General features: G+C 37.7%; 2 protein-coding genes across 2 annotated transcripts; one reads left to right on the top strand and one right to left on the bottom strand.

Annotated features, from left to right (window-relative positions):
* Positions 1-1,273: 1,273 nt before the first annotated feature.
* On the bottom strand, positions 1,274-2,863 carry LOC131255302 (disease resistance protein RPM1-like). Its single transcript, XM_058256000.1, has one exon. The coding sequence runs from the start codon at positions 2,861-2,863 to the stop codon at positions 1,274-1,276; it is 1,590 nt and encodes a 529-aa protein (XP_058111983.1).
* Positions 2,864-10,111: 7,248 nt separating this feature from the next.
* Positions 10,112-11,437, top strand: LOC131256515 (ribonuclease TUDOR 1-like). The gene is made up of 4 exons (XM_058257378.1): positions 10,112-10,489; positions 10,564-10,752; positions 10,836-10,916; positions 11,002-11,437. The coding sequence occupies exons 1-3, from the start codon at positions 10,295-10,297 to the stop codon at positions 10,860-10,862; spliced, it is 411 nt and encodes a 136-aa protein (XP_058113361.1). The 5' UTR covers positions 10,112-10,294; the 3' UTR covers positions 10,863-10,916; positions 11,002-11,437.
* The last annotated feature ends 292 nt before the right edge of the window (positions 11,438-11,729 follow it).

Genomic DNA, 11,729 nt, shown 5'->3' with positions numbered 1-11,729 from the left:
TCCGTCACTAACCACCTTCTTTGTTTGCAGGTCCTACAAAAAAAATACAATCATATAAGAGAGTTTCAATGGAATGCATCCAATCCCTTGTTGGACACAATCCTCTTCCAATGAAGTATGCTTGAAAGTAATCATGAACCAAAACATAAATGCATTAACTTAGAGGAACAAGGTGTAGCCCACCAACGCTTTGGGCTGCACACATTTCTGGGCACATGAGAAGGTGCACCTGTTAAAGAAGTGGATCTTGTCCGACCAATATGGTGGGCTCTTACAGAATCTTCATGTTAAACTCTGTGGGTTCCACCGTGATTTATGTATTTTATCCAGTACTACATCCATCCATTTTACTAGATAATTTGAGGTCTCAAGCCTAAAAATGAAGTACATCCAAAGCTCAAGTGGACCACACTATAGGAAACAATGTGAATTATATGCCAAACGTTGAAAATTTCTTCAGCTCCACTGAAGTTTTGGATCAAGCTTGTATTTATGTTTTCCCTTCATCTATGTCTATGTGATCTTATGAAGAGGTTGGATGAAAAATAAACATCACTGTGGGCCCTAGAAAGTTTTCAATGGTGGAAATCATTATTCCAATTGTTTCCTATGATATGGTCCACTTGATCTTTGGGTATGTTTAAATTTTGGGCTGAACCCCTAAAATAAGCTGGTGGACCAAAACCGAAGCTTAAATTGACCGCAACAACGGAGGAAATAGTGGAGATTGAAAGCCAACCGTTGAGACCTTCCTAGGGTCCACGTAATGTTTATTTACCATCTAAGGTCACATGGACCTGATGGAAAAAGACAAATATCAGATTGATCCAAAACTTTTTTGTGGCATGCAAGAAGTATTTCAGTATTTTAATGGTGGGCATTCAATCACCACTGTTTACTGTGTGTGGTCCACTACAACTCTCGATATACTTCATTTTTGGGCTTATGCCTTAAAATGAGCTGTCAAAAGGGATCGACGCTGTGGATAGAACACATACATCAAGGTGGACTCCACAGAGCCCAACACCACCCAATCCGATTCCATGTTAAATGTGCATACCATCTGACCTGTGCATCAAGCAAAAGAAACCCATATAATTTTAGAGGAGCCGACCTCCTTGAAACAACTGTAAAAATGCCGTTTAAAAAAGAAAAGAAAAAGGAAATACAAGTAATTTAAAAAAAAAAAAAGCAACAGGGAGAACAAAAATTTAAAGTGTAAATAGGAAGAGGGGAAATATAGAGCATTTACCTGACTAACTGCTCTTCAGAATCATGACAACTCCCAATGAGTATTTGTCTGAGTGTCTGTATATTGTATGAATGGGATGTGGTGAATGCAATCCACTAACTCTTCAACTCCGTCCTTTCTGAGCCCATTCAAGAAAGCCTCCGACATATCATACAGGTCAAGTATTTTGAGGTTAGTGACGTGTTCGAGCCACAACGGCGCCTCCACTAATTCTTCGCAACGTCTAATATCTAGCTCTTCAAGGCTAGACATTGCTCCCTTCTCCACCCTCATATTCTTCAACCCGCTCAACTCAAAGAGCCATAATTTCTTGAGTCTTGGATATCCTCTACCCTCGCAACATAACTCTTCTCCATCATAAGCTCGATCTAGTTCGAGTTCCACCAAATTGGGCAGTGATTGAAGGGCTTTGAGTGGATCATCCCTCAATCTTGAGCATCTCAGACAAACGGTGACCAGATTATGAAGTGAGGCAATCCATTCAGGTAACTTCTCCAAACGCCCTATCAAATTTAGACATCGAAGAGGTAGCGGAGAATGTGATAAAGAATGCAGGTCGAGAACCTCCTCCTCGGCCATTGATATCACAGAAAAGGAGTGAAGGTGAATCATCTTCTCAATGGAAGTGCATAAATCATTCCCATCTTCCACTCTTAGCTTGATAATGCCTAACCTCCTCAGTTGGGTAAGATTCCCCAGCTCTCTAATGATGCCGCTCTCTGCCTCTATATGTGCCAACTTCTGTAGGGATCTCATGCTCCCGATTCCAGCAGGCACCTTAATTCCATCTACACAATCACATGGTATATAATATCCGTCTCCAGTCCTATAGCGGTAAACCAGAAGATGGCATAGGCACTTGAGCTTGAGAATCTCAGCCGGCAATTCACATACGAATGTGCCCTTAAGATTCAATGTTTCCAAGTTCTTTAGCTTCCCCAACGAACTAGGAAGCTTCTTGATCTTTGTATTCTCCAAGCTTAAGTATCTCAAATGCAACAAGCTTGTTAGATCATCAGGAAAGATTCCCATGGACGTGTTTTCAAGATCCACCACCCTCAACAACCTTAAGCTGGAAAATGAAGAGATTGCAGGGGCATTAGATAGTCCTTCCACACCAAAAATGAACAACGAGCGAAGGCAGGAGAAGGCATCAAATTTTGGAAAATTCTCATCTTTATAAATGGACAGACGCCGGATTCTGTTACAAGGCATTGTGTTCTCTTCAACAGAAGATGCAAAGAAATGCTCCTCCCTGAATTTTGGAATAAACATCTCTTGCACAAGATCATGGATGCGACAAGTGACCACCTTCCCATATAATTTCCATTCATGCACGTGAACCAGATTTCTAGCGATGAGCTCATTGAGGTAACCTTCAGCAACCTCTTCCTTTGTCCTGCCTACTTTTCTTTCTACAAAGCCCTCGGCTATCCATAGGCGAATTAGTTTCATACGCTTAATCCGATAGTCCTCGGGGAAAATACTCAAATACAAGAAGCATGATTTCAGGTAGTAAGGCAAGTCATTGAAACTGAGCAATAATATTTTCATCATTCTTCTAAGATTGTCATGGCTTTCAAACTCCAATCCAAGGCTACGGTGAATCATCTCCCACTCGTCATTCGTCTTGCTGGATAGAAGACTACCTAATGTCACAATTGCAACACTACAACAAATTAGGCCTGAGCCGACTGATGGGCTTACCCTTTGCCCGCAGCCCGTTTTAACGGCTGCGGGCAAAAGGTCCGTTTCTTTAAAAAACAAAAACAGAGAGGCCTATCCGTAGTATCTCCCTCTCTCTGCCTCTCTCTGCCTCCCCCTCTTATTTATCTTCTTTCCTTTTTTTCCTTCTTGCAACACCCGGCAGCAGCAATAGGGTAAAAGCTCTGGAATTTTTCTCTGACCCGCTCCCTCGATTCTCTCAGAAAACCCTACTACAGATTTTCCATCTCTATCTCACGTTTTCAAAGGCGGACCCGTTTGGTTATCGCATTCGCATCGGATCTAGGTTTTCTTTTACTATCTCGCTTCCCGTTTTATCGATTTAAGGTAAGAGCAAACGCAATCTTTTTTATCTCATCTTCCCGCATTGTAAGGTTAGGGTTTCATCGACCTGCATTATGTTTTCTAGGGTTTTTTGAATCACATTTGTATTCTGCAATGATTTTTGGGGGTTTCTAGAGCTGCATTTTGATGTTGAGATCGTTTCATAGTATTTTTATTTTTATTTTTTAAAAATTTTGTCTGATGTTTTTCATTTGTGCTTTGATGATGTAGATCTTTTGAATATTAATTAATTTATTTTTTAAAATTTTCTTTTAATTGAGGGATTTGAAATTTCTGGCAAGAAGGTGATCCTGCTAGGCATAGAATTTGGGGGTACGATATATCGACCAGCTTTTTTCTCCCTTTTTGTAGCGAAAGGGCAGCCTGAAATGTGATTTTCTCTATATAGTTCCCTCAAGGTTATTCAATAAAGAAATCCTTTAAAACTAAAAAAAGATACCCCGACCCTTGGTGGACAATATCAGGTGTCAAAATAAATGATATAAGAATTGGGCTCATGTTCTTTCCTCTCTCCTTAGGAGCCATATAGGGAATTATCTTAGAGGTTGACATGCATAGGCTAGTAGATAAAAGTCTAGCCCTTTTTGTTGGCATCTTCAAATTAAATATTATCTATATTTTAATGCTCTGATTGATGTTGATAATAAGGTGTGAGATTTCCAAAAAAAAAAAAAAAAAGTTCTGAACCATACTTAGTTTATTCTCCATATTGGTTTACTGCCATTGCTATTTACCTGAAAATGCAACTGCTCTGATTGGTGGAGATGGCAGTGAGTTAGTTAACTATGCATCCCTTGAAAATAAAGTTCTATCATTCTCCATACTGGTTAACTATCATGGCCATTAAGCTGAAATTACAACTGCTCTGTGCTACTTAGATAATTTGTTTGCTAATCTTTCTTGCAATGATCCCGTGTGTTATGCATGTGTTCTGTTTGTTTTTCCTTGTTTCATGATTTTGTAGCTTCCAATGCGATTAGTCTATGCCTTTCCTTTCTGTTCCTGTATCAGTCTTGAAGTGTTGCTTGTTCTTGACATGCTTATTAAAGACCTTGCTTAAGATTCACACTCTTCAACAGACTGCATGAGGAATTGACTACTGCAAAACAGCTTGATTTTTTTAGCTGGGTCTCCATTCATGGCTCAGTGGTAGACTTACAACAAGTTTTAACAAATAAATTAGACTCATGCATGTTAAGTTGCCCGCAATCTGCCCAGGAACAAGTTCATGAGATCCAAGCCATTCATTATCTAGTTCCAAATGAAGTGCATTTTGGAACCCAAAGGATTTAAATCCTTTTGAATCTAATGAATGAGAACCAGTCCTTAGTTTCTTATTTTCTACTAAAATTGTGAGATCACCCTTATCAGACCACAATTAAACAATAACATCCAGTTGATGCTGTAGGTTTCTTCAAGGCCCTGATACAGATCAAGGAACTGTCTCTAAAATTAGAGATGCTATCAAAGAACAAAAGGAAATCACCGTTCAATTGATCAACTACACAAAGAGTGGTAAGTTGCTAATATCAGTACTTCCAGGTATGATGTCACTATATCATGTCAGTTCCATCATTTATTGCATTAGGAACTCAACTTTTCCATGTGCTTGATCAACTACACAGAGTGGTAGGTTTTACCTTTGATGCTTTTCCATGTGCTTGACCTTTGAAATCTGGGAACTGTAGGGAAAAAGTTTCTATAATTATGCTATTTAATTATATTTCATTTCGTAATATCTGTAACTTGCTTTTTTGTCTCATTTACTTTACTGATGGGAGTAGGTACATGTTTTTCTTAACTTCGGTTTCAATTGTTTCCCTATGGAGTGTAAATAAATTGAGATGGAAACAACCCTGGAAGCATATCAGATTATCAGTTTTTAATTGAGTGGCTTATAGTTTTTTTCGGAAAATGTTCCAAACACTAGAAATGAAAGAATCTTTGAATCTACTGTCTTGTCTCACAAGTTTCTATAATTATGTTATTTAATTATATTTCATTTCTTAATATCTGTAACTTGCTTTTTTGTCTCATTTACTTTACTGATGGGAGTAGGTACATGTTTTTCTTAACTAAGATTGTAAATATTAACTAATTTCTTCTTGTTATTTTATTTTGTAGGTTGTGACAACTATGGATTGAGCTAAATGGAGGGATCTCTCTCTCTCTCTCTCTCTCTCTCTCTCTCTCTCTCTCTCTCTCTCTCTCTCTTTGTTATTTCTGAAAACAAAAATAATTGATTTTGACAGTTGGTTGTGACAGCTAATGTTTGTTTCATGTTAGTAGTTTTACTTGACTAATCTACAAAGATTTATATTGTGATTTGTTTCAGCTTTTCATCTTCTTATGCGTAACAGAAGGTACACATTTCTATTATGATTTATTTTGATTTTTTCTCTGCTTATGCGTAAAATATTCTGATTTAAATATTAAGAACTACATAGTGGCTTGATCCCAATCTTCTGAACATTGGGTACGTAGGCAGCCGTTCATACTAGACCGTATCGGTGTAGCCACAAATTATTTTTTTTCCCCTTCTTGTAGTGTAGATGCATTTTCATCAGGACTACTTGGCAGTAGGTGGATGATCAATATATACCCTTGTGTTCAGTTTCTATGCAGGTAAGCAGATATTCCACCCCAAAAGTTTTTGACATGTTTGTTTATCTATAAATAAGTTAGTCCATTTTTGTAATACAGGCTGTCAAGATAATTACTTAAATAAGTTAGTCCATTTTTGTAATACAGGTTGTGTCAGCTTGTATATATGCATATTCAGTTTACAATTGTACATGTGGCATGTCATTAGCCCAGTCTAAATCATCCAAACTGCAAGTCTCAAAGTGCATATTTGATGAGCCTAAGATTAGAATAATCTTGTTTGTGAGTTTAGATGGTTGGATATATATTTTTTTTTAAAGTTTGAGTACTGTTTCTGTGATGGGTTTGGCTAAATTCGTATGTTGTTGGATTTTCAGTAACAAAGTCTGATTTAGTTTACTTTGATTATCTTTTTTCCAATTCGGTTTTGAAATTTTGAATGTTAGAGAAGTGCTACTGTGATTCGTCTGGATGTATTTAAGTGACTATTTTGTGTGCTCTCTACACCATAATGAAGGACCACAACTGGTCACAGAAAGTTGTGAGGTGCATTGGACACAGAAAGCTGAAGGAGATCTAATAGTCCAATGCTCCTGAGCTTTCACGAGGACCATTTTTCCTAGAGAGTTGAAGAGCTGATTGGTATAATTTATACCATCAGCTGGTGGACCTTTATGTTGGGATGGCAAGGTTTGGCATGTGGCCCTTTTGTGGTTGAATTTGGACTTTTGCCACTTTCTGTTTCCAATGTTATTTGACTTTCAGGGATTTGATATTTGGAGGCTAAACTACTTGTGTGGAGTTGCATATTTGTGATGCAATAATTTGGTTGTTAATGGGAAAGATCTGTTTGAAATCTCTAGATGAGATTTAGCAAATGAATTAGAATTATTGACTGTTGGCGTTTGGCATCTATGAATGTCCTAGTGTGAGAATGAGTTCATGAAGCTGTTTTCAGTTTGGATAGGAATAGTGCTCTGGGTCCAGATGGCCATCATTCTGGCGGATTCTTTTCTGAGTTGTGGGAATATCATTAAAATGGATGTTTTCAATATGGTTTGGGAAATTTTCCATGGAGGTTCGTGTTTACCTCCTCTTGTTGCTCTTATTCCAAAATATAATTGCTCACCAGATTTTAGGAAATTTCACACTATTAGTCTTTGAAATTTTGTTGACTAACATGTTGGGTGCAATTATTCCAAACTAGTATAGGACAAACATTTATTATTATTATTATTTTTTAAAGTCTGGAATAAGCGTTCTAGCATTGGAAATGTCATTATTAAACATGATATGGCAAAACCTTGTGACTGTTTGGATGCACTTTACGATCATGAGGGAGTTTGGTTCTATCAAGTTGGCTGGCCTAATCTATAAAGTGGTTGTCAACTGCTTCTTTTCAGTGGTGGTGAATGGTGAGCTATGTGAATATTTCAAATTTACTGAAGGTATTTGTCAAGCGGATGCATCATACCCATTGTTCTCCATCACCGTTGAAGAGGTTCTGAGTAGAGGCATTAGAAAAAAATTCTTTGGTAAAATTCATGCTAATTTGTACTAGGGGAGTTGGACATGTTACAGTCTATTTCGCTGATGATACTATCTTTTTTCTTTGATAAATAAGCAATCTTTGTCAGAAAGTTCATGTATCAAGCCTCTTTCTTACCTCTTAAATGCAGTATGCTGTCAAAATCATCATCCTGCAGGCTACCAATTGCACAGTTATGATTGTTCAATGGAGGAAGTTTTTCGGCATTGCTGTTCTGCTATTTGGGATCACCAGATAAATGGTCTGCATTGCCCAAAGGTGGTCTCCATCTGGCCAGTTGATTGGCCAACCATTGTGTATAAATCACCTTCCCTTATTTTATTTATTTAATTTTTTAAAATGTTGTTTAGGAGATTTTATTTTTTATTTTTTATTTTTTTATTTTTATTTTTTAAATGTTGTTTAGGAGCTTTTCACATCGTCATTTAGCACAATTGAAGTACATCTTACCCAAGGCAATTAGTATAAAAAAGATCCTTGTGCATGATGAGAGGACACTTTGTATGAAGCCCGAGCTTCAAATCAACCTACAACTGGATGCATTCGAAAATGGTGGTAACCGTAAATCAGGAAGTGGGTACGCTTTTTTGAGGAAGATGTTCCGTGCCCGCCTTTTAGATTTCTGCAATGCACACCCTGAGGTATGCAAGCTAACCCATCCCTATGGACGACCTTATGAAATATTAAAATGATCTCATTATATAATATAATGTGTGTGATCCTGAGATGATGACATATTTATGTTGAGAGTGTTGGTTAATAATTGGAAACCAAAGCATTTCTCTTAGCTTCACTATTCACTTTCTGAAATCAATTCTCCTCTCATGCATTTTGCTTATTCATGATTTACACGGCTGGCTAATATTTTTCAGTTTTACTAGTTTTTGGAAGCTACAATTTTCTAAGGATATATTACAAATTCCCAGTTCCTGAGTGAGATATCTTCTGGATCTTCCAGTGGATATCTTGTAATTTGGAGGGGAAAATGTGGAAGAATGGAAGCCCATTACTATGAGTGTTGTTTTCCACATACACCAAATGCATGCCAGACCATGTTGGCTCCAACCAGAAGCTGGTCATCATCATCTAAGCCTTATACCAACTAATTGGGGGTTGGCTACATACATCTTTTTCCGCCATTCCACTCCATCAAGGGCCATAACTGCAGTCATACACTTACTATCCTTTCTTTGAATGCTTGAAGATGTAATAAGACTTGAAAATCTCAAGCGCTTACAATCCAACAACTGCTTTACATGCCATCACATGTGCCTAGATGGAAAACAACTGTAAGATCCAAGCTGTCCATCAGTTGGGCCCTGTTCCTAGTCAAATTAGCAGTCGATCTGTCAGATGGAGCAAAGTCTAGAAAACAAATGCATAAAACATGCTTGGACAGCCATCGATTTGTCCCATATGTAGTGGCTTACACAATCATACAGATAGGCCATAGCCCAAAAATCAGGGGAATCGACTATGTTAGTCATTTGATCAATGGTACAAATGGACTTAATGCAAAATTGACTGCACTTATAGAGCTTCTATTAGGTCACTTCAGTGTCATTTCTCAAAGAAGAAAAAAAATGCTCTTACTTGATAGATAGATTGAAATCTACTAATTTGCAAATCTAAGTGCCAATCTAATTACAATTGGGACTGGATTTCAATCCAAGGACTGGCTTTTTCTTTTTAATTTTTTATGTTTTTGTTTAAAGGGACTGGATTTTAATCCAAGGGCTCTTATGTGTTTGGCCACTTCAGCATGAGAATAAAGATGGTCTCGGGAGATTCAGTTGGAACGATAACTGCATTCTATGTAAGTAATATTAATATGGTTAGAACAGATTTCTTTTCTTCTTCTTTTTCTTTTTCTTTTTATCTTCCTTTTAAAAAAAAAAAAAATCTTATTTAGAAGATTTAGAACAGAATTGGTAGGACTGGACAACTGATCTTGTTGACCATGTCAACTCAACACGAGCCATTGGGCTTGAGCTAGGGACAACCACTCTAATTAGTGCACAACCTTTATGCCTTGATGAATCGAGAATTTTGTTTTGAAGAATCTTGATAGTTTACCCTCATTATTTATCTATAACTAATTTGATGATGCGACAGGTATCAGGCCATATTCGTGCTCAAGGCTTGATATTCAGTCAAAAATTACTCCTATTTGGTTATCTAAAGAATGGTATGATATGCCATTGACTGAGAAATGCTTTTAACCCATGATCAAGCTTATTAAAAATGGTTACAATATGGATGCATCGTGTTCATATCGTTTGTCCCAACACATGATACATGGATAAACTGGTCACAGGGGAGAAAATGGCCCATATATACAAGCTGACACAGCCTGTATTGGTACCAAAATATGGCCATCACAAGCATTTCCATATATACATTATATAATTTGGCATATCTATGCATCAATCTCTCCTTCATAACAATGTTCACTGACATGTGCTGCAGAAGATGTTCTCACTTTATGGGACCTAGACACAAATGTTCTTGTAGCTGTAATTGGAGATACTCTTACAAAAGATTTTGAGGAAAGGTCAAATTATTATGACACGTTGCTTGCTGCTGAATCTCGTGCAAACTATGCAAAGAAAGGGATCCATTCTGCGAAGGATCCCCCAGTCATGCATGTAACGGACCTGCTGACAGTCAGAAAGCTGAACCTTCTTGTTTCCTTGTACTTTCTATCATGTTTGGTTCTATAAAATGATCTCTTCTGGAATTAAATTGTTCCTTCAGAACTTGCTAAAAAAATATATTTTCAGGCATCTGCAAAAAAAGCTAAAGATTTCTTGCCTTTCATGCAACAGAGTAAAAGGCTACCCGCTGTTGTGGATTACGTCCTTAGTGGTCATCGGTTTAAATTGTTAATCCCCAAGGAAACTTGCAGCATTCCATTCTCCTTCTCTAGTGTTAGATGCCCTAGCCGCGATGAGCCTTTCTCAGATGAAGCAATTGCCTTCATGAGAAGAAAGATCTTGCAGAGGGATGTAGAGGTGCCGTGTTCTACCTCGGTTTATTCCATTTTACTTCATGTTCAGTGCTGTTAAATTTCTGTAATTTTGTGCAGATTGAAGTCGAAACAGTTGATAGAACTGGAACCTTCTTGAGTTCTTTATGGGAATCAAAGACCAACATGGCTGTGGTTCTTCTAGAGTCTGGGCTGGCAAGGCTTCAAACTGCTTTTGGTGCTGACAGGATTCCTGATTCTCACCTACTTGCAAAGACTGAGCAGTCTGCAAAAAACCAGAGATTGAAGGTTAGTGCTTAAGGTGCTTCGTGATTTAGAAAGTCGATGCCGAGCTTGCTCACTTTGTGTGTGCTAACACATATTTATTGCAGATTTGGGAAAATCATGTTGAAGGATAGGAAGCTACTAATGGGTCATCAGTGGCTGAGACCAAATAGAAGGAAGTGCTTAAGGTGCTGTGTGATTTTCGCTTGAGTGATGCCTTGTTTTATTTCTCTAGGTGGATAATTGACTTGCCTTCCTGATCTTTACTTTCAGGTGGTGGTTACTGAGGTACTGGGCGGTGGCAAGTTTTATGTCTAAACAGTTGGAGATCAGAAAGTGGCTGTTATTCAGCAGCAACTAGCTTCATTGAGCCTCCAAGATCCTCCTGTCATTGGCGCTTTTAATCCTAAGAAGGGGGATATTGTCCTTGCTCAGTTCAGTGCCGATAATTCTTGGAACAGGGCCATGGTGAGACTCTCATTAACTACAAAAAGTGGCTCCTTTTATGTTCTGGAAAAGTTGGTGGCAATCACTAGTTGTCAGTAAGCAGTATTTATAATTTTATTGGCTTTGATGCACCATCTGGCATAGCTGTGCTTGGGTTAAGCAATCACTAGTTGTCCCTAGCATTTGTTTCTTCTATCAAGATAACGATGATTTTGGCCCCTTGATGTATCTATTCTTGTTTTTTTTTTTTCCCTTTATTAACAATTTTTCATGTGGTTGTCTTTTCCAAGGTGGAGTGTGTTTGTTTTATTTTTTGAGTTGATAAATTTCTTTTTCACTTATTGGAAATTGTCGCATCTCATTTGGATAGCATTGATCAGAGAAGAATGAATCCTTTGCAATCTATCATCTATTGGGTTATACACATCACTACAAGAAATTGACTTTTGTTGGCTGGCTTTAATTATTATCTTTTGAATCATAAACTAATTAATGTCTATCAGTTGTGTGGCCCATTGTCTTATAATCTTCAGCAAATGAATTATCTGTGATCA

The sequence above is a fragment of the Magnolia sinica genome, chromosome 9, assembly GCF_029962835.1.
Source record: "Magnolia sinica isolate HGM2019 chromosome 9, MsV1, whole genome shotgun sequence".
NCBI classification, from domain to species: Eukaryota; Viridiplantae; Streptophyta; class Magnoliopsida; order Magnoliales; family Magnoliaceae; genus Magnolia; species Magnolia sinica.
The sequence above is the reverse complement of the archived record's forward strand: the minus strand, read 5'-3'. Positions and strand labels throughout refer to the sequence as shown.

Coding starts and splice junctions, on each gene's coding strand:
- LOC131255302 (XM_058256000.1), bottom strand. CDS start 2,863: ATGATTCACCGTAGCCTTGGATTGGAGTTTGAAAGCCATGACAATCTT.
- LOC131256515 (XM_058257378.1), top strand. CDS start 10,295: ATGCAACAGAGTAAAAGGCTACCCGCTGTTGTGGATTACGTCCTTAGT. Junction 10,490..10,563: donor TCTTGCAGAGGGATGTAGAG/GTGCCGTGTTCT, acceptor AATTTTGTGCAG/ATTGAAGTCGAAACAGTTGA. Junction 10,753..10,835: donor CAAAAAACCAGAGATTGAAG/GTTAGTGCTTAA, acceptor TATTTATTGCAG/ATTTGGGAAAATCATGTTGA.